General features: G+C 45.1%; 1 protein-coding gene across 4 annotated transcripts in view; it reads left to right on the top strand.

Annotated features, from left to right (window-relative positions):
- NEK10 (NIMA related kinase 10) overlaps nucleotides 1-23464 on the top strand; it is a 554523-nt gene that overhangs the window by 342035 nt on the left and 189024 nt on the right. For all 4 annotated transcript variants that reach the window (XM_073678014.1, XM_073678012.1, XM_073678015.1 and 1 more), the window contains exon 29: nucleotides 20174-20225. In XM_073678014.1, coding sequence (XP_073534115.1) covers nucleotides 20174-20225 — 52 coding nt within the window. The remainder of the gene's footprint in view (nucleotides 1-20173; nucleotides 20226-23464) is intronic.

Raw genomic sequence — 23464 nt, 5'->3', positions numbered from 1 at the left:
AAGCTTGGACGAAACTGAGTCATGTAACAGGACAATGATGCCAAGCACAACAGCAAATCTACATCAGTATGGCTCAAAAGGAAAATCAAAGTGTTACAATGGCAAAGTAAAAAAGTAGCCATCAACCCAATGGAAATGTTGTGGTGAGACTTTAAGAGACCTGGTCATAAATGATGCCCACCAATCCCAATGAACTAAAGCAACCGTGCAAAGAAGAGTGTGTATATGTGTGTGTGCTGTTGGCTTCATGCATTTATTTGTGGCTTTACTGGTGGTAACGAAGATAAAAAATCAACAGAGCAGCAATGTCACTGGAACTAGAGGCGGAAGTCTCCGTATTCCTATCAGTGTCTGACAGCTGCGTTTGCGTTTTCTGCTCCCTAATAGAGATGAGCGGTGTTCGAATCGAACTGTTCGCCAATCTCAAATTCGAGCTGTTTTTTGCGGTGTTCAAGCCGTTCGACGAACCCGAACGATTTGAAAAAAATCCGGCTGTTCGAGGTTATGTTCGATAACTGTTCGTGCACCCAAATCGTAACTGGATTTTTTCACAGTAATGCTGATAATCAATGTTAATACACAGTTTGAGTGTACAGCGGGGCGGGGGGAGGGGCAGGGGATGGATCTCTGCAGGAATAATGAAGATCTCCATTTTTTTTTCTCTTTCCCGCATTTACAGTGGGGAGGTGCAGTCTGTCAGCCTATCAGCAGCGCACACACGGAGCGAAGTGCTTTTTTTCACACAAGCAAGGGCATGTGTCATTGGCTGTGTATGTCACATGTCCTTGCCCTATAAGACCCAGCCATTTTCCCCGTCGCCACCATTTTCTCACTGCTGCAGCTGAGTGTTAGACGGCACTGCTGCTGCTGTTAGCGCTATATTGTGTAACTGAATTGCAAGCGAATTTTCTCTTAAATAGACAGAAAGGTTTAGGGAGTAGGGACTAGTTTGTAATTGCAGCCCTTTTGAGTGCTAGGTTACAGCAGTTCCTAGCACTTTTAGCAGGCAGGTCTGTGCTCTTAAATCAACAGATACGTTGGGAGTAGTGACTAGTTGTAATTCCAGCCCTTTTGAGGGCTAGGTTACATCAGTTCCTATCACTTTTTGCCAGGCAGGTCTGTTTTAGTGCTGTGCAAGTGTTTTTCACAGCATTTGGCTAAATTTAGCTAAGCAAATCCTTTTGGGCCTCTTGCAGTGTGTGTTAGTCAGTGGAGTAGCCTATCTGTGTTGCAAGCTACACCACCTGTGTATGTAATACAAATTTTTTACTGCACCTAGCCAAGTAAAACCTTTTGGGCCTGTAGCAGTGTGTGGTACTCAATCTATTAGGCCATCTATACCAAGCTCCACCAGCTTTGAAATTAATAATAATTTTTAGCTGCATCTTGCCTGTAAAATAATTTTGGGCATATTAGCAGTGTGTGGTATTCATTCTATTAGGCCATCTATACTAAGCTCTAACAGCCTTCAAATTACTAAAAATTTTTAGCTGCATCGTGCCTGGAAAATAATTTTGGGCATAGTAGCAGTGTCTGGTACTCATTGTATTAGGCCATCTATACCAAGTTCCACCAGCTTTGAAATTAATAATACTTTTTAGCTGCATCTAGCCCGGAAAATAATTTTTCTTCCCAATAGTGGTAGCAATAGAAATATGGCGCGCGCGCCTGGCTAACAAAAATATACACTTCATAACAAAAAACACCAGCCTAGCGCACTGCATTAATAAGATGGCATCAACGTCTCTCCCAGTGCTAGGCCTACTACGCCGGCTAGCATTCCTGTGCCTGAAACACAATGTATGGGTCCGCGCTAACCACGATGCTGAGGGGTCTAAAGCTGCTGCTAACGCTTTATCACAATTCAGTTGACAGATTTTCACAGAGCTCCTCCCCAACACCCACCCATCAGGCAACAGTTGCCCACCCTCCCTATGGGATCTAGTGGCGAATAGTCGATGCCATTAATCAGAGCGTCAGTTGCCCGTCGACGTGGCAAGCATACGGTAAGGCATGGGAAGATTGGACACGACTAGTAGCAGGCAGACGGGATGACCAATGTGAACAAGCCAGATTACAAGTCACCATAGAATTTCTCCACCAGCTAATGATGAGGGGCATATCAGGGGCGTCAGCGCAGCGGTGTCTGACCGGTGTAGCATTTCACTTCCAACTACTGAATTGGGGAGATGTGACAAAGAGATTCATCATCAGACAATCCATAAAAGGGTGGAAAAGGGGTCAGCCAAGTCAGGAGTGTAGACGTCCCGTCCCGTGTCACTAAAACTGATTTCTCACATCATATCCCTAACACCATTAACATGACACTCACAATTTGAAGCAACACTACTGTCTACTGCATTTGCGATCGCCTTCTTTGGGGCGCTATGCATAAGCGAATTAGTCCCTCAATCCAAAATTACCACCAGTGGAGGCTTATTACACCAGGACGTAGTCATAGCCAATAATGCAATACGTCTACGCATACGCCAATTGAAAACGGTTCCAGCGGGCAGGAGCACTTGGGTACTTCTACAACCCACAAACGGTACACTGAGTCGGGTAACAATAGTAAAAACATATATAACCATCAGATCACAAAGTAATTTCTTCCTATCACACATTGATGGAAAGCCATTATCAAGATTCCAGTTCCAAGCTATATTTAATAAATGCATAACATCGGCAGGGAACCACCCCAAAGATTATGGGACACACTCATTCCGCATAGGCGCGGCCACGGAAGCAGCAAGAGCAGGACTGTCAGAAACGGAAGTTCAGAGGATAGGGAGATGGCGATCCACGTGTTTGGCGAGATACATAAGACCGAACTTGTTATCCTAACGTGGTTTGTTTCTTTTACAGGTGACGCTAAGCCAACAGTGTGGGTGATAGGCCACTTGTATATATATTGGGCAGAAAAAAGGGCGAAAGTCTGCCCAGGCGGGAGGAAATTAGAGTTTCATAACACATATTTCAACTGGAGAGGTATTAGAGGCCTGCTATGACCACAGGTACTAATGGAGGTAATCAAGGTAGGGAGAGAGGCAAGAGGTCCGGTCATCTTAGTTATACAGGCCAGGGGAAACGACCTAGGTCATCAGAAGAGCGCATAACTAATGGCAATAATGAAACTAGACACTGAGCGCTTCAGAGAATTTTTCACAAAACTAACTATAGTATGGTCAGAGATTGTGCCGATAGCGGTATGACAAGGTGCGCGAGACATCACGGCCATCGAACGGACAAGGCGGGTAATAAATATTCGGATGGCAAAATTTAGAAGAGACAGAGGCGGTGTAGTGATACAACACCGACAACTGGAAGGAGATAAAGCAGGCCTCATACGGCCCGACGGTGTTCACTTAATGGATATTGGACTGGACATATTCCTGTCAGGACTCCAGGACGGAGTGGAACAAGCGTTAAGAGTGATGGATGGGGGTCAGAGTCCTGCATACAGGATCCTCCGTGGCCTGGAAATAGAAAGGACATATTGGAGAGTTACACTTGTTGGCCAACTTGCCGGTGTGGAGACCCAGGGCATGCTGCAGCAAGCTGAATTATTTTAGAAGTAAAATGCCTTTCTAATGGAATGAGTATAAAGAGTTAATAAAACTGTGACCGATCCTCACCCATCCAGTTGTAAGAGTTACATTATTGTATTGTCAAGGAAAGGGGGGCGGTAGGGGGGCTGAGCGTCTGGGTTTGGTTGGGGGTCCCCACAGTCTGCCTAGGCTAGATGCATTTAAAAATTCTTATTAGATACACAGGCGGTGCAGCTCGCTCCGCAGCTGGGTTACTACGCCCGAAGTATTGCCTAGGCTAGATGCAGTTAAAAACTACGCTGACTAGCAGACACTGAAGCTTTGGAGCAGACCTCTGAGTAAACAGCTCTTCAAACTCAACCATCTGTGTTACCCCAAGCCATAGTGTATGTAGTTTCTTACAGTTAAAAGGGGGGGGGGGAGCGACCCAACCCACCTGGAATTGACGATGCCAACGTCACGTAAAACACAGCAAGGGGACTCCAAAAAGAGTCTCCATTTTTTCCAAAAATTGTGGCACAGACACCACTTAAGTGGCATCAATTGCCCCAGAGTTGCTTAAAACGGTTGATGAGGTGATTTTACCAAATCCTCAAGCTTTTAGTCTCCCCAGGATGACACAGGGGTAGAAAAGTCCTTGCGGAACCATGATTTGTTCATCTTTATGAACGTGAGTCTGTCTACATTCTCAGTGGACAGCCGCGTGCGCTTATCTTTCAGCACACCACCAGCAGCGCTGAACACACATTCAGAGAGAACGCTGGCTGCAGGGCATGACAAGATCTCCAAGGCATGAGTGGCGAGCTCCGGACATTTTTCCAGATTGGAATCCCAAAATGAGCAAGGGTCCAGTGACACAGTCATGGCTTCGATGTTCACTTGGAGATACTCCTGTACCATCCTCTCTAGGCGTTGACTATGTGTCAGACTTCTTGTCTCCTGTGGCCTTGCAAAGGATGGTCTAAAAAAGTGGTGAAACGATTCCACAACATTGCTGTTACTAGCAGATACTGTGTTACTGTTACGGTTTGAGTGATGAAGACTCGATAGTCCCACGGTTGGCAAGTTAGAACTGTGAGATTCACTACGTGCACCACTGGTGTTTTGTGGAAAAGCACATGTAAGATTCTGCAACAGTCTCTGCTGATACTCCTGCATGCGTGAATCCCTTTCTATGACAGGAATTATTTCGGCAAATTTACTTTTGTACCGGGCATCTAAGAGTGTGGCAACCCAGTAGTCGGGATTACTTCGAATTCTGACAAACTAAGGGTCATGTTGCAGGTAGTGCAGCAAGAAGGCACTCATGTGTCTTGCGCATCCAGGAGGACCAAGTCCTTGTTGTGTTGGTAGCGAGGTAAGAATCATGCTTCCTTCCTCTGCCCTCTCCCCCCAACCTCACACAACAGAAATGTGATCAAGGTCTCCCTCATCTGATGAGTCTTACATGCCCATCACCAGTTCGTCCTCCACTTCTTCCTCGGCTCCTGCACCTTCCTCAACAGTTTGGCTGCTACCATGCGCCCTGGTTAATCCCTCTCCCCCACCCTCCCATGCCTGCCGCCTTGGTGCTTCCCACCGTCTGGACCTTGGAGATGTTATACCTTCCGCATACGACTCCTCCTCTACTTCCTCCACCTCCTCTTTTCCCACCACCTGACTCTGAATTCTGTTTAACGTGTGCTCCAGCATGTAAATCACCGGAATAGTCATGCTGATAATAGCGTCTTCAGCACTACACTGTGTTCCAAATTATTATGTAAATAATATTTTCTCAGATTTTCCCAAATTACCGATATGAATTGCAGTCATTTGTAATTTTCCAGTCAAATAACTATTAGAGTACAATTGAAAGTTTTTTTGTACAAACTGCCTATGATAACAGTATATTTTTAAAAAAATAAAAAACTCAAACTGCACTCAAAATGCATGTTCCAAATAATTATGCACAGCAGAGTTTTCAACCTTTTCATTTTAATAAAGAGCAAAAAAATGGTCATTTTTGAAATTATAAGCATTAGCAGGTTATTACAAACTGAAATCAAACAGTTTTCAACTCAAAACTTTATTCTAGGTGATGTTACATTTGCACATAGGACCGCTTGTTCGAAAGGAGCTTCTGAACTCTCTCGTCCATTGAATTTGTCAGGTTTTGGATGGTTTCTGCTTCAATTGTTTTGCATGAGGACAGAATACCCTCCCAGAGCTGTTGCTTAGTTGTGAACTGCCACCCGCCATCATAGACACTCCTTTTGATGATGCTCCAGAGTTTCTCAATGGGGTTGAGGTCAGGGGAGCATGGGTGCCACACCATAAGTTTGTCCCCTTTTATGCCCATAGCAGCCAGAGATGCAGATGTGTTATGTGCAGCATGAGACCGGGCATTATCATGCATGAAATGATCTCGATGGTCCAGATGGATGGAGTGGAGGATGGCTGGTTGATGGACACCCCATGCAAACACGGCTACGGCGCTAACAAGAAGGAGGTGGAGTAATGTTTTGGGCTGGAATCATGGGGAGAGAGATTGTCGGCCCTTTTAGGATCCCTGAAGGGGTAAAGATGAACTCCATAATGTATGTTGAGTTTCTCAAACAGCACTTCCTTCCATGGTTCAAGAAGAAGAACCGTGCATTCCGCAGCAAGATCATTTTCATGCATGATAATGCCCCGTCTCATGCTGCACATAACACATCTGCATCTCTAGCTGCTATGGGCATAAAAGGGGACAAACTTATGTTGTGGCACCCATGCTCCCCTGACCTCAACCCCATTGAGAACCTCTGGAGCATCATCAAAAGGAGTGTCTATGATGGCTGGAGGCAGTTCACATCTAAGCAACAGCTCTGGGAGGGTATTCTGTCCTCATGCAAAACAATTGAAGCAGAAACCATCCAAAACCTGAAAAATTCAATGGACGAGAGAGTTCAGAAGCTCCTTTCGAACAAGCGGTCCTATGTGCAAATGTAACATCACCTAGAATAAAGTTTTGAGTTGAAAATGTTTGATTTCAGTTTGTAATAACCAGCCAATGCTTATAATTTCAAAAATGACCATTTTTTTGCTCTTTATTAAAATGAAAAGGTTGAAAACTGTGCTGTGCATAATAATTTGGAACATGCATTTTGAGTGCAGTTTGAGTTTTTTATTTTTTTAAAAATATACTGTCATCATAGGCAGTTTGTACAAAAACCTTTCAATTGTACTCTAATAGTTATTTGACTGGAAAATTACAATGACTGCAATTCATATAAGTAATTTGGGAAAATCTGAGAAAATATTATTTGCATAATAATTTGGAACACAGTGTAAACATCTTCGTCGCCATTTCAAAACTGTGCGGAAGGGTGTGTGGTGCCCCTGAGGGTTCAGTCGCCACAGAGGTACTGCATCTCACCCAGAGGTGTGGTATCTCACCCTCAGGTAAGGAAGGAGTATGGCTCGGGACCCTAACACCTGCATCCAACACATACCCACAGTGGGGGTAGGGCGAGATTGCTCCTAAGGGAGAGCACAGTCCCAGGTCCCTAGCTGGCGGGAGGGTCCTATGTAGTGGGTGTTGGTGGAGAAAGCAGCTTAGGGGAGCACATGACAGGGAGAGTATAAATAAGAAGCCATCTTAGAAAGAGCAAGCCAGTCAGAGGTGGAGAACTGACAGGAGCAGAGGCTCTGCATGAGCTCCGGAGGCGGGCCTATCCTGGGAGGCCCAGGACTGAAGGAGAGAAGAGAGGAGTGGGAGCAGGAAGGCTCCAGGAACCGAAGGGACCCTAGGGGTACGGGCCGTGCAGAAGGCCACCCGTATGCCCGCTGCTACCAGGAGGTAGAGGGGTCAAGCCAGAGAAGGGGAACCGGTCCCTCAACTAGCGGAGAAACAGCAAGGCTCAACTAGGAACCGGAGGCTGCAGCATTTCATGTACTGCAGGCCAAAGTCCACACCAGTCTCACTAAGAAGGTAGCCACATAGGACCCAGGGGACGGAACACACGTCGCCCGCCAAGGCCCGGGGATACCGGATAGAAGTGTCACTGGGTGTGAGGTGCAGGGAGAAGGCCAGAGAAAGGACACACAGAAGGGGGTCCTGCTAAGTACTCCGGAGCTATCTGGGGGTGGACTGAGCCCCTCACTGAGTATGCACAGCACGACGGGGGAGATTGCTCTGGTACCTGTAATCTGGACTGCAACAACTGTGAGTAAAGATCTTGTGACTGCATCATATGGACTCTGTGTTCATTACTGACTCCCTGCACTACAACCACCATCATCCACCCACACTGCCCTGAAGCCACACTCTTCCTGTGGGGAGTAATAATACCATTGCTGCAAAACAACCAGCTTCAGAGGACTGTTCTGCAGCGGCGGCCCCTTTGGCCACACTCCACAGGTGGCGTAGTCGGACATTATAAAACCCATATATACAAATTACCCTTGGATTGACCGTCCTGGGTCACGGACCGGGTCACCGCCACAGTGACTACAACCCCCAGCGTCTATCGGCCCGGCTCCGGGTACCCCATGGCCCAGGGGGAGCGTCAACTTCATAGGTCCCTGATCTGAGACCACTCCTGCAGCGTGATTTTCCCCACCTCTGGATCTCGGCCCAGGCTATATGTCAGAACGTATTTCACCAGGGCTTGTCGGTGCTGCCACAGTCGCTGCAACATGTGCAGAGTTGAATTCCACCGTGTCGGCACATCGCATTTCAGCCAGTGAACTGGCAGGCCCAACGACTTCTGTAGAGATGTAAGGCGTTGAGCTGCGGGATGCAAACGGCGGAAATGAGCACACAGCGACCGTGCCCTCTGCAGAAGGCCATCTAGTCCGGGATAGTGGGCTAAAAATTGCTGGACAACCAGGTTCAACACGTGAGCCATACAAGGCACGTGTGTGACATTGCCCCGGCGAAGGGCCGCACCCAGGTTTGCAGCATTGTTGCACACGGCCTTCCCTGGTTGCAGGTCCAGTGGAGACAACCATTCATGAAACTGGGTCTCCAGAGCTGACCACAACTCCTCAGCTGTGTGACTCACATTTCCCAGACATTTCAAAGTAAACACCGCCTGATGCAGTTGAGCCCTGCTGCCAGCATAGTAAGGAGGTGTGCAGGATTCCTTCTGCGCAGTTAGAAAGCGGGTGACATTACCAGACAGGCTTTGGGTGCAGGTGGAGGACCGAGAGGAGGTTGAGGAGGCAGAAGCAGTGGAGGAACTTCGAGATAAAGAGGATTGATGTACAACTCGTGGGGACAGCAAGACTTGGACGGCAGCCCCTTGTCCTGCTGTCACCATAGTTACCCAGTGCCCAGTCAGTGACATGTAACGCCCCTGTCCATGCCTACTCGTCCAAGTGTCTGTGGTGAAATGCACCCTGTCACACACAGAGTTTCTCAAAGAAGCAGTGATGTTGTGTGCGACATGCTGGTGTAGCGCAGGCTCACCTTTCTTTGAGAAGTAGTGCCGACTGGGCATCTGGTACTGGGGCACTGCGACCGACATAAGGTCTCGAAAATCCTCTGTGTCCACCAGGCGGAAAGGCAGCATTTCTGTAGCCAACAGCTTGCAGATGGTGAAATTCAACCTCTTAGATTTGTCATGGCTAGGAGGAAATGGTCTTTTACTTGTCCACATCTGAGGGACCAAGGGCTGGCTGTTGTGCTTAGACGGGTTTGAGTAGGGTGTCCCCGACAAACTGCCGGTCTGTGAGGAAGATGCAGGCAGAAAAGTTAGGTTGCCTTGTTCCAAAGGTGGTGCTCTCGATGTCGGAGAGCGCTCAACACCAGCTGGTGTTTCCACTTCCAAATGAAATGATGACCTGCCAATCACACTGGCTGTTGCGGGTAAAGAGGTGGCAGGTCTGCATCCAAAAACATGTGTGACTGCTGTCCCCCCAGTCACAGAGGATGAAGAGGCCGCAGATGCACAAGATGGGGCAGACGGTGGTTGGCCCGGCCCGCTAGGCCGCATTGTAGCACAGTGAGCTTCCCACTGCAACTTATTCTTCATATCCATGTGACGGTTCATGCATGAAGTACTCAAACTATGTATTTTTTGGCCTCTACTTAGCTTTTGGTGACAAATATTACAAATAACACGAGTTGGGTCATCCTTATCGATCTGAAAAAATGCCCAGGCTATGCAAGGCTTAGAGCCCATGCGACCTGAAGTGCCACTACGACTTGTGGTCAGAGGCAGAGTTGTGGTTGAGGATGCAGTTGTTGACATGCTTCCAGTACTCCGTCTTTGTCGAGGAAGGCGCAACCTAACCTTGTCGTCAATAGCATCTGTGATGCCCAGCTGCGCTTGGTATCACAGATCCTAGAAGAGTGCATTGATGGAATCCTCCACAAGAGGCCCCCATAAACATTCACACATCTCCACCTTCCACCTCAGACCAGCAGAGGGAGCCCGTTAGGGATATAAATAGGGAAGGTGGAGCTAGGCAGTTCAGTTCCTCTGAAGAGTTCCTGCAGTAGAGAAGCCTAAGAGAGGTCAGTCTGCAGTGGAGCTCTGTCTAGTCTAGAGAACTCAGTTAATAGTTCAGCAGTGGAGCACGAGGCTCCTGCTAGCTAGATTCAGGGAGCCCAGTTAGAGCTTAAGGTGTGCTGGCGCCATAAGATCGGCAAGCTGCCGTTACTGTGTATAGCCTAGTGAGGGCCCGAGTAGGCCGAAGGCGAGTGGAGAGTTAGTACATAGGGGGCAGAGGAGCTTAAGCAGCTCACCCCGAAGCATTTACCGGACACCAGATCCGAGCTTACCAGGATCTCTATGACCCAGTAAGGCATAGCCGGAATCCCTGGAGAACTACAAGTCCCAGGATCGTTAAGGTGCTGATACGTAACAGCCAGGAGACGCTTAGGCCCCGCATACTGGGAGCGTGAACTCCAAGACGAGGCCCTACCACAAGGTCAGCCAGCGCAGGACAGAGACAAAGTTAGGTCTAGCTCCAGGCAGGTCAGAAACTTACTACGCAGAGGCAAGAAACAGGAGGCCCTGCACCCGCTCATTGGGGAGGATCCTCATATGTACCCTTCACCCTACAGTGCTCCGGGATGTGCCTGAATTTCCACCAGTAAAAGGTACTGAAGTAACTACCGTGTCCGTTCCCGTTCTTGCTCTGATGCAGCTGGGTCTCGCCTGTCCTGCATTCCCCCTGCATATGCTTTTCTGAGGCCTAGCTCCACCTGTGGGGAGCTATACCATCGAGCTGCCTTATCACCGGCCTCAGTGGACTGCTGCAGCGCTGGTGCTTCTCACCAGATACCACAGGTGGCGTCACGAACTCTTATAAAATTAACAATTATCCACCCTTTTAAAGAGTGACCCCAGGGTACGGGCCCGGGAGCCGACCACCGTGACATCCCAAAGGCCAGGCAAAGGCCCGGGTACCGAGTCATCCCCATCCCCTGGGCTAGTCACATCCTCCTCCACCTCCTCTGCTGACCTCATCGACTAGCTGACTGTGGGTTGACAGTAAGTGGGATCTCCAACCTCGTCATCATCACCCTGTGTGTTCTCACACCCGTCGTCCTCAGAGCCAACCTCTTCCTGCCCTGACCGAAAAGTCAAGTTGTCGCTCCAATCAGGTATTTGAGTCTCATCATCGTCTTCATCATTGTCTCCACCAACAGAAGTTACAATTTGGGAACGAGGGTCTACATTATGCTCAGAACCTTCTTCATCTGGTCCTGGATCCGACTCATAAAGATTCTGGGCATCAGTGCAGATCATTTCCTCGTCTGGATTAACAGAAGCTCTGGAGCAGACCTCCGTTTCCCAGGCTATAGTATGAGTAAACAGCTGTGCAGACTCAACCATCTGTGTTACCCCATACTCAGACGCGCAGTTGGAGACTTGGGAGCTGTGAGGAAGCAAGTGCTATTGGGGTGACTCCTCTGAGGACTGGAGTATTTATGATGTTGAAGTTGAGGTGGAGGAGAGCCCATTTGAAGGAGCACTTGATATCCGTTGAAGCACCTGCTGTTTTTGTGCCTCATCTGGAATTTGTAGCGATGGGCGTGTCCGTAAGAAAGGGATCGTATCACATTGTCCACGAAAAGAAGTAGACATCTTAGTTTGGCTGGAAGATGGTCTTTCTTCTGCATATGTTACTCCCCCCCCCACCGCGGGGGTGCTCGATCCACCAACGGACATGCACCAGTATTGGGAGAGGGGGGCTGGCCGTCAGGGTCCACCGCGGCTCTGGCACAAACCTGGCGTCACGGAGGTCGCACGGGCAGGAATGGACTGGCCGTGTCGGCTTCACACTCCAGCGTAGTCCCTCCGCCCTCTCGCGCCCGTAACCTCAAAGGGATGCACAAGCGGCTTTTCTTCCCAGGGCTGTTCCCCGCCCAGCAGGAACGTGGGGGAGCTCAGGTCGGCCTTCCACTGTACTCCCTTACCTCCCTCGCCCTCTTTCCTTCTTCCGTTCTCCATCTAACCCCTCGGCTCTGTGGTGTTCGCTCTCCCTCCAGCTCTCTCCTTCTCACAGGTGGACTACCGCGTGTATTCACACTGTGGCGAATATTTTGGGCCCAGGCATAAGAAGTTGTCGAGGTAATGGATAATATGTGCCCCCTTAGAAACGTCCATTTACAACCCATTCGAGGAAGCAACTAAACGCCTCAAATAGTGAGCAGGATCTGGAGCACCCTATGGGCAAACAGCGATCTATATAGTATGCTCCTTCCCAGAAGCAGCCCAATAGGTGGACACTATTCGGAGGCACAGGTAGTAAGTAAGCGGAACGCCGCATCAATGTCTGTTTTGGTCATTAGGGTGACCCTTCCCAACTTCTTGATCCGCCTGATTGCCTTGTCAAAGGATGTACAGTATATACTACTATACTTGGTTCCGCGTCGATGTTGTCATTTATGGACCTGCCCCTTGGATATGACAAATGGTGGATTAGTCCGAATGTATTGGGTTCCGTTTTTGGCACAACTCACAACGGGGATACCACTACGTCTTGTAAGGAAAGTGTTCTGAATGGGACCGCCATTCTACCTAAAGATATTTCTTTTTTTAATTTTCTTGTCACGACGTCTGGGTGTTGTTAGGCTGATTTTAGATTTTTACTCCAGCCTTTCTTGATCTTAGAAGGGCATGACATGCCTATATCTGTGTCTCCCCCTCCATTTACTCCTCCACCTCTTTCCTTTTCGCATGACTATATGTACTTGTCACTTTTCCATGTGTTAGTTGTGTCTTCTGAGCAGTTTTTCAGCTTTTGGACACATTTGAAGTGTTTTCTATGTGTTTTCTATGTGTTTCTATGTGTTTTTGTTTGCCTGCCATTGGTTTTAACGGTGTTCGAAGGTGTTCGACGAACAGTTCGGCGAACATACGGGTGTTCAACGAACCGAACCGAACTCGAACACTACGGGGGTGGCTCAACTCTATTCCCTAACAAACTCCGGTATATTCTTGGTGGAACTCACAAGGGCGTAATAGCTAAAAGTTTACAAGGAGAACTAAGGGTAACTTAGAGGAAGGTTCTTGTGTGGAAGCTTTCATCTTTGGGTAACTCCCTTACTTTTCAATATTGCTCATATGTAAGGGTCTTCTGTAGGTCTGTATAGTTAAGCATAGCTTAACATGCTGAATACTAGATAAGAATTTTCTATTTATTTTTTTGTTTCTATAAAACGGCTGTGCAGTATTCACAAAGTCAGAGAAATGGAACAATGTGAAAATCAGGAGCTTTCTAATGCTAACAACATGGAGCCAATTATTCTAATAAAAATGTTAGAACACAATCATATGTTCCAATTTATCAACTCTGACTATTTAATTAGCGTAAGAGTAATCGGTTGAAGAGTACTTATGTTTTCACAAATATGTGTACTGAAAAAGTCTTACCCTAATATAGAATGAAGACTTATTTTGTTTGTTGTGATAAGTATGTTTTTAAATGGTCACCGCTGAATAGGTTAATTATTTTTTAGTTCCTACTGATCTTTCTAACCAGTTCTACATACATACTATTAAGGATTGTAGCTATGGATGGGCGAACCCAAGCGCTAAAGTTCGGGGGCCGTACCGGACAGCTAGTGTCCGTGCCCGGACCTCAAACATGGACTTTTCTCGGAAGTCCATGTTAATGTTCAGATTCTGCAGCCCGAACAAAGCATGTTAAAAGGCTGAAGTGCATCCGCCTTCGTTGTGGATGCCGGGCTGAGTGCCCACATTACTTATGTCACCACTCAGCGATACATCCAGATGTAGCAGAGTTGAAGCTCGTCGTAGGATATATGGATTAAGGGCTGACAGGTGAGTATAAATTTCATATTTTAGTTTTACATTAATAAATGGGAAAAAGAGGGTTATTGGGGGGACTGTTTTGTTCAATTAAAGGACTTTGCTCTATGTGTGTCTTTCTTACTTTTGATTACGGGGTTAGTAATGGACGTGTCTAATAGACGCCTCTCCATTACTAACCCCTGGACTTGGTGTCAGGGGACATAATACAGCTGACATTAACCCCAAATCTATTACCCCACTTGCCACTGCACCAGTGCAGGTGGGAAGAGCCGGGCAAAGAGCCAGAATTGGCACAACTAAATTTTTCTAGTTTGTGGTGTATGTCTTTTTGAATACAATTTTTTAATATAATATTAATAAAATAGTAATTTTAATCACCCAAAGGACCCTGGGATTTTCCGTTTTTGTATTTTCGTTTTTTGCTCCCCTTGTTCCCAGAGCCATAACTTTTTTATTCTTTGATCAATATGGCCGTGTGAGGGCTTATTTTTTGCGGGACGAGTTGTACTTTTGAACAACATTACAGGTTTTACCATATCGTGTACGGGAAAATAGGGAAAAAATTCCAAGTGCGGTGAAATTACAAAAAAAGTGCAATACCACAGATGTTTTTTTTTAATTTTTTTACCACGTTCACTGAATGCTAAAACTGATCTGACATTCTTATTTTCCAGGTCAATACGAGTTCTTAGATACCAAACATGTACAGTCATGGCCAAAAGTATTGAGAATGAGACAAATAGTAATTTTTCCAAAGTTTACTGCTTCATTTTTTGTAATGGCAATTTGCATATACTCCTGAATGTCAAAGAGTGATCAGCTTAACAGCAATTACTGTACTTGCAAAGTCAATATTTGCCCAGAAAATGAACTTTAACCCCCAAAACACATTTCAAAATCATTGCAGTCCTGCCTTAAAAGGAACAGCTAACATCGTTTTAGTGATTGATCCATTAACACAGGTGTGGGTGTTGATGAGGACAGGGCTGGTGATCAATCAGTCATGATTAAGTAAGAATGACATCACTGGACACTTTAAAAGGAGGCTGGTTCTTGGTATCATTGTTTCTCTTCAGTTAACCATGGTTATCTCTAAAGAAACACGTGCAGCCATCATTGCACTGCACAAAAATGGCCTAACAGGGAAGAGTATCGCAGCTACAAAGATTGCACCTCAGTCAACAATCTATCGCATCATCAAGAATTTCAAGGAGAGAGCTTCCATTGTTGTCAAAAAGGCTCCAGGGCGCCCAAGAAAGACCAGCAAGCGCCAGGACCGTATCTTAAAACTGTTTCAGCTGCGGGATCGGACTACCAGCAGTGCCGAGCTTGCTCAGGAATGGCAGCAGGCTGGTGTGAGTGCTTCTGCACGCACTGTGAGGCGGAGACTCTTTGAGCAAGGGCTGGTTTCAAGGAGGGCAGCAAAGAAGCCTCTTCTCTCCAGAAAAAACATCAGGGACCGACTGATATTCTGCAAAAGGTACTGGGAGTGGACTGCTGAGGACTGGGGCAAAGTAATTTTCTCTGATGAATCCCCTTTTCGATTGTTTGGGACATCTGGAAAACAGCTTATTCGGAGAAGAAGAGTTGAGCGCTACCACCAGTCTTGTCTCATGCCAACTGTAAAGCATCCTGAAACCATTCATGTGTGGGGTTGCTTCTCAGCCAAGGGAATCGGCTCACTCACAGTCTTGCCTAAAAACACAGCCATGAATAAAGAATGGTACCAGAATGTCCTCCAAGAGCAACTTCTCCCAACAGTCCAAGAGCAGTTTGGCGCCCAGCAATGCCTTTTGCAGCATGATGGAGCACCTTGCCATAAAGCAAAGGTGATAACTAAATGGCTCATGGAACAAAACATAGAGATTTTGGGTCCATGGCCTGGAAACTCCCCAGATCTTAATCCCATTGAGAACTTGTGGTCAATCATCAAGAGACGGGTGGACAAACAAAAACCAACAAATTCTGGCAAAATGCAAGCATTGATTATGCAAGAATGGACTGCTATCAGTCAGGATTTGGTCCAAAAGTTGATTGAGAGCATGCCAGGTTGAATTACAGAGGTCTTGAAGAAGAAGGGGCAGCACTGCAAATATTGACTTGCTGCATTAACTCATTCTAACTGTCAATATAACCTATTGGTACTCATAATATGATTGCAATTATATTTCTGTATGTGATATAAACATCAGACAAACACTAATAAAAACCAGAGGCCAGCAGATCATGTGAAAATATAATTTTGGTGTCATTCTCAAAACTTTTGGCCATGACTGTATAGGTTCTTTTTTATTTAAGTGGTGAAAAAAAAATCCAAAGTTTGCTTAAAAAAAAAAAAAAATGGCGCCATTTTCCAAGACCCGTAGCGTCTCCATTTTTCGGGATCTGGGGCCAGGTGAGGGCTTATTTTTTGTGTGCCGAGCTGAAGTTTTTTTTTATACCATTTTGGGGTAGATCCGATGTTTTGATCGCCCTTTATTGCATTTTATTGCAATGTTGTGACGACCAAAAAACGTAATTCTTGCGCTTTTAGAATTTTTTTCTCGTTACGTCGTTTACCTTCAGATTAATTCTTTTTTTATATTGATAGATCGGGCAATTCTAAATGCTGCGATACCAAATATGTGTATGTGGGGGTTTCTTTTATTATTTTATTTTGAATGGGGCGAAAGGGGGGTGATTTAAACTTTTATATTTTTTTAAATTTTTTCAATATTTTTAAAAATTTTTTTTTACACTTTTTGCTTGCTTCTATAGTCTCCTTAGGAGACTAGAAGCAGCAACTGTCCGATCGCCTCTGCTACATAGAGGTGATGAGCAGATCACCTCTATGTAGCAGAAATGCTCCTGTGCTATGAGCGCTGACCAATAGGTGGCACTCATAGCGATCAGTACATGACAACCACTGGGGTCTGCTGCAGACCCAGGGTTGTCATGCCCACCCATCAGTGACCCACGATCACTGCGTCACTTACCCCCCCCATCGGTGACTCATGGGGTCACCGATGGGCAGGGTAAGTGACGTGCTTCAGGCGCGGCGCTGTTAAATGCCACTGTCAGAGATTGACAGCAGCATTTAACTGGTTAACAGCCGCGGGTGAATCGCGATTCCACCCGCAGCTGTTGCGAGCACATGTCAGCTGTATAAATCAGCTGACATGTGCCCGGTTCAGTGCGGGCTCAGCGCCGGAGCCCTCACTGAACCGAGGGTGATAGCCTGGTGCGTACTATTATGCCCCAGGCTTTAAAGGGGTTAATTTAAATCTCTAGTATTTGGCTTTGATAATATTTATTTAAATAATTTAAAAAAACAACATGGAGACGCCTCTATTTTTGATAACCAGCCAAGATAAAGCTGACAGCTGTCAGCTTTATCTGCGCTGGTTATCATGAATAGCGGAGACCCCATGCCATTTTTTTTATTTATTTATTTGCCAAATACATGTACAGTAAAATACACACTGCACTAATTATCTCACTGACAGATTTATAACTATGCACAGGCGCTGGCTGGTGAATACTCTCATCAGCCGATGCCTGTCCGGTGGTAACCTTTTCACCACTGGTCACAGCTGCTGGTTCACTGCTGTCATTTGTATGACAGCTTGGGTACCACCGCGCTATGACCGACAGTAACGTGTAAGGTTACCGGCGATCAAAACCGGTCTTTCTCTAGCTGTCACACAGATGTCAGTGTTGGAAATGCTCAATGTTCGGGCCTCCCATTTTGGTACCCGAACCAAGCTTTTTTTTTAAAAGATCGGCCAAACTCGATGGACTCCAACTTCCACGAGTCTACCCATCACTAATTGTAGCCCCTACATCAACCCAATCGGTTATAGGAAGTTTCGCCCCCAGCAGTTCGCCCCCAGCAATTTTCCCCCAGGTACATTTTGCCCCCGCACATTTCGCCCTTGCACGTTTCACCCCCAGACCAGGGCGAACTTGGGGCGATATGTGCGGGGAAAAACATCCTGGGGGCCAAATGCAGGGGATGAAATGTGCGGGTGCGAAATGTACCCGGGGGCGAACTGCTGGGGGTGAAACATCCAATTCCCACCCAATCATAGTCACCTGCCATAACATTTTCCATGGCAAACAGGTTATTGACCTTCATTATTGAGGTATGACTGGCCTAGCTGCAGTTAGCAAATGCCTTAGCACCATTTTTTCCCCATAAGGGATGGAACCTGGACAATGACACTATCATCGGTGTGGGTCTCAAGTTACTCAATCATCCAGACTTGTGAATTTGGATTTTTTTCCCAGATGTGTTTGATAACTGGGCAAACAAACCATATATGTAGCATGGTGCCTATGGCAGTCTGACCATGTCAGCATATATTAGGCACTAGAGAGATATCTTATGAACAGAAGAACCATGGTACCACTGTGGCAGGATTTTCAACATTTTCTCACGTGTCCAGAAATTCAGTTGGTATCTTATGTGACAATAAAAAAGCTTTATTCTGTTCCACAGGATTCATTGAGACCCCTAACTACTTCTCTCAGACTCTTTAATAACCAAAAGTATTTACATTGGTTATGGAAAGAGAGTACAGCCTGTGCAGGGGAATTTTCGAACAAGACATTGGGTGTGACCTACAGACGTCCAGTTTGGCTCTCAAGGAACCCAAGAATTAATTATATTTATGCAAACCATGAGAGGACCAGGCCAAGAAGCAATCAGCCCCTGCTGCAGGTTCAAAGAGTGGCAGGCATGAAGTTAAGGGAGATTATTCTAAGCTAGACCCATATAGCCAAAAAATAAAAAAGTCAATATGGGCAATGTGCAAGGAGTATATAATTAACTATATTGTGAATAAGCTAAAATACTTTGCTTTGGATAGATATTCAGAATCAAAATTTAAGCAAGAAGGTACAACATTTTGTTCAGAAAGCAAGGACAATAGGAATGGTAAGTTATGACAAAGTTCATCTTGGACCTTGCAGAATATTTGTTGTAATTGTCTTGAAAATATAAAAGTAAAAAAAGCCAACTTATTTCATATCTTTTGGACATGCCCTAAAGTTGTGTTATTATGGAATGAGATCTTTAAATTGTGGAATAAAATCAACAATTCTATGGTTAAAATGTTACCACAATTAGCCCTTTTATCTCTTGACTCAAATACACTCCCACAGAAGATAAATCATATTTCCATTCATATATTTGCTATAACAAAGCTACTTATTGCATCTAAATAGAAGTCAGTAAATGTTCCTACTATCTCAGAAATTATAGATAAAATGTTTATTCACAATTCTTTTGAACATTCCTATGCTTTAAGAAACAACTCTCTTAAGAAATACTAGTCTATATGGTCTTCCTGGAACTCATACTTTTCCCTGAATAAGAATACCTCTCCAAACAAATAACATCTTCTTTTATCCATAAAGTATATAGATAATTTATTATTTTAATATAATTAAACTGAAATCCTGTGATGCCATAACAATGATTATACTGTAGATGATCTATTGTGTTTTCACCTTCCTTTACCTATTTTCCTCATTTATCCTTCCCTTTTGTTTTCCTTTTTCCCATTGCATTCATTTCTCCCTTTCCTTCCTTTCTTTCCTTCCTTTCTCTCCTGCATCCTTTCCCAGGTTCTTCTTCCAAGTTGTAAGTTTTGTTGTTAGGATGATATAACTGTTGTAATACTACTATACTGTCTTTATCATATTTTATTTCCCCTTTCCCTTGTTTTGTAAAAAAAAGCCCTTAATAAAAAGTATATTATTGAAAATATAAAAGTAAACTAATTGCTTTTCTGTGTTTTTGATTATATATATATTGTGATATTTTTCACTGTTTTATCAGCAGGAGATTATCACTAGAGGACTAGTTGGCCTCTTGCCAGTTAGTCCAACCACGCCTCCAACACTGATTGGCAGCCTTCTGCTTATGCACACTATACACAGAAAGCAGCCAATCAAAGCTCAGCATTTAGAGAAGTGAAAGATCAGCAGCAGGTAAAACAGTGAATTTATCAAAACTATAGCAAGCAGTCCAGTAAGTGACACATCACTGGAATCCAGGTCTCCATCTACATCATGTTGCTCTCAGATGGGGTAGCAAGTGACAGATTTGCTTTAACATTAAAATAAATTTAAAGGCTAATAGTGTACTAAATAAGTAAATTATAATTACAATGAAAACAAAAATAATAATAACAACATGAATTCGTTTAACGAAATATCACATTAAAATAAATTTACATTCAATAGCATTTAATAATAATAAAAAAATTGAAAAAATAATTTTATGGTTTTGAAAGTTAAAGATAGAAATATACAATTCGAATTTTGGAAGATTATATATTTCTTGTGTAGACAACAGGATGCTAATTACATTTTATTTTGCAGGCACACTAAAACGAAGTGTCAGTGCCTCTGGAGGGGAAATAACTCAAACAAAGTAGGTATATTTATATTCTGGTGTAGTACACTTACCACTTGGCATTTAAAACATCTGGGAAATATGCTTAAAAGCTATTTCTATTAATTTAGTGCCTCAAAAGTCACTGATTATTATTGTAGTAGAGGCCACTAAATAAAAGCATAAATCTGAAAATAACAAGATTGTACACAAAATATCTAATTTTGACTAATTATATTATGATTTAAATATTTATTAATAAAACACACCCCTGTTGGACATAACGTAGATGTAGTCGGCTGTATACGCCCAGTTCAGGTGGACACCAAGATATAGTGTACGTCTTAGTACCCGCCTCCATTAAGCGTATATGGCCGAAAATGATGCACGACAGAGTATACTGAGACTTCAACTGCAGCATTATGGTCATTGGCCCCATCAGCGCATGCTCTCAAATCCCGTTTTGCTTGGGGTTCAGATGAATGCCCCAGTGTTGCCACTGATCCAAGGAGAAAATGCTATGTCAACCCAATCTTAGGCCTTAGTCAGATGTCAGAGATTTTTGGTCAGTGTTTAAATTTTTACCTTTATTGATTTAGCAGTGATTTTCTCGTGAGAGAAAAAAATTGCAAAACTTCGTCTACCCATTGCAATGTTAAAAGGGTTGTCCGGCCTTAGGGTACAAGTCTGCAGTCACTGTATGTGACTGCAGACTTGTGAATACTCACATTGCACGCACTGTGCGCTGTGAGGATTCTCCAGTGCTGGCATCGGGAACAGCAGGCGCATGACCCCAAGTACTGTGCATACATACAGTCACATGCAGATTAGATGGGACATAGTCTAGTCGAAATGTAGCTGGAAGTATGCAAATCACATACTTGCGGTCGCATAACCACCCATGCCAGCACTGGAGAAGCAGTGCGCGCGATGTGAGGATTCACAAGTCTGCAGTGACATACAGTGAAGCCTAAGGCTGGCAACTCCTTTAGAGCCCGATAGCACATGGATTGCACACGTGGCAATGTGTGCTGTAATTAGATTTGTATGGGTAATTTTGATTTGTGACAGGATCAAAAATAGACATGTCTCTGATTTATTTGCTGACACATGATCACAAAAAAATACTGACACATGAACAGTTCCATAGAATATAATGACTGCATGTTCTATCCGTGAAAACCACAGATAGAAAACTTACGTAAAAAACGGACTTCTGAATGAGGCCTTAGAATGGTTGCTAAATACAACATGACAGATTAAAGTTGGTTTTGCAATTCAAAGGAAAATGCAAAACTCACATTTAAGCATAATTTATTTATCTACAACTACAAAATTAAATTCTCATTTAACCCCTTCTTGATTGGGAGATTTTTCTTTTTCTTGCTTTCGTTTTTTTTCTCCCCTTTTTCCCAGAGACATAACTTTTTTATTTTTCAAACGATGTAGCCGTCTGAGGGCTTGTTTTTTTGTGGGACAAGTTGTAGTTTTGAATGACACAATTAATTTTACCATAAAATGTACTGGAAAACTAGAAAAAGATTCTAATGCTGTGAAATTCTGCCATTGTTTTTTTTAGTTTTTAAAATGTTTATTGTGCGTGAAATAAGTATTGAACATGTCACCAATTTTCTAAAAGTGCTATTGACATGAAATTCTCACCAGATGTCTGTAACAACTAGTGTTGAGCCACCCCCGTAGTGTTCGAGTTCGGTTCGGTTCGTCGAACACCCGTGTGTTCGCCGAACTGTTCGTCGAACTGTTCGTCGAACACCTTCGAACACCGTTAAAACCAATGGCAGGCAAACAAAAACACATAGAAACACATAGAAAACACCTTCAAAGGTGTCCAAAAGCTGACAAACTGCTCTGAAGACACAACTAACACATGGAAAAGTGACAAGTACATATAGTCATGCGAAAAGAAAAGAGGTGGAGGAGTAAAAGGAGGGAGAGACACAGATATAGGCATGTCATGCCCTTCTAAAATCCAAAAAGTGAGAAGCCGACACGTTCAGTCCGCTCCTGCCCATGCCACCTCCGTGTCGCCGGGTTTGTGCCAGAGCCGCGGTGAACCCTGACGGCCAGCCCCCCTCTCCCAATACTGGTGCCTGTCCGCTGGTGGGTCGAGCGAGCCCCCCTGTGGTGGAGGCAGCTCTAAGCTTTTTAATTTAAATTGTCTCTCTAATTTGAATGAATACACTTTAAATCCATTTACAAGGATCTATTGGAGGGCAAGTCTCATGCCAGCAGCCGCGTAATTCCAGCTCCAGTAGCGTCCACTAAAGCTGCTGCAGTTAAAAAGCTTTTATAAGGATCGAGCTCGGCTGTCCACCGCAAGGCATCCTACTGCCAGTCCCAGCCCCTATGCCTTGGGGTGCCTCCTGATGCTCTTCACTGAGTATCCCGTGGTCCCGAAGCATTTCCTTTGAAAAAGTTAAGTGTCCAAACTACAGGTGGTGTAGCTTGCTTAACAGCCGGGATAATCCGCTGACTAGCAGACACTGCTACTAGGCACAAAGTATTTCCTGGGCTAGATGCAGTTAAAAATTTGTAATTAGATACTCTCGTTGGATGCTGAGAAAGCATTCCATAGAGTCTCCTGGCACGCCATATATGATTCTCTTAAAAAGCTTGGGGTAGGGGTCTAGGGGACCCTTTTATAGCCAAAATCACGGCCCTGTATCACAATACGTCACCTAGGCTGAAGATAAATGGAACTGTAGCACCCTGAGGGCTCGGTTGCTACAGAGGTATTGCACCTCACCCAGAGGTGTGATATCTCACTCTCAGGTAAGGATGGAGTGTGGATCAGGACCCGACACCTGCATGCATTATACCACATTGCCGTGGGGCAGGGCGACCAATATGCCTCTGAGATGGGCACGACAGTCCCTGTCCCTGGCTGGAGTGGGGGGAGGGAACACTGAGGAAGGGGAACCCTGTAGTGCAGGAGCAGGGAGGAAGCAGTTCCTGGGTGAATTGAGAAGGGAGTATAAAAGGTGGGCACCATCTTAGTTCAGTGCAGAGAAGTCTGAGCAGAAGTGGCAGGGAGCAGGGGCTCTGCATGAGCTCTGCTCCGGAGGCAGGCCTAGTAACAGAGGCCCAGGCCTGGAAGAGGGAGAAGGAAGGAAGAGGAGCGGAGAAGGCTCCAGGAACGAGGAATGAAGGGATCCCAGGGGTGCGGACGGGCGAGTCGCCACCGCACGCCCGAATCCACCTGCGTGGAGGGGTCAGGCCAAAGGGGGAGACCGGTCCCCGAAACTAGTGGAGGCAGG

Source organism: Phyllobates terribilis, unplaced genomic scaffold (assembly GCF_046119375.1).
Source record: "Phyllobates terribilis strain yellow unplaced genomic scaffold, ASM4611937v1 Scaffold_4__5_contigs__length_816908805, whole genome shotgun sequence".
Taxonomy (NCBI): domain Eukaryota; kingdom Metazoa; phylum Chordata; class Amphibia; order Anura; family Dendrobatidae; genus Phyllobates; species Phyllobates terribilis.
This window is presented reverse-complemented; position numbering and strand designations above follow the sequence as displayed.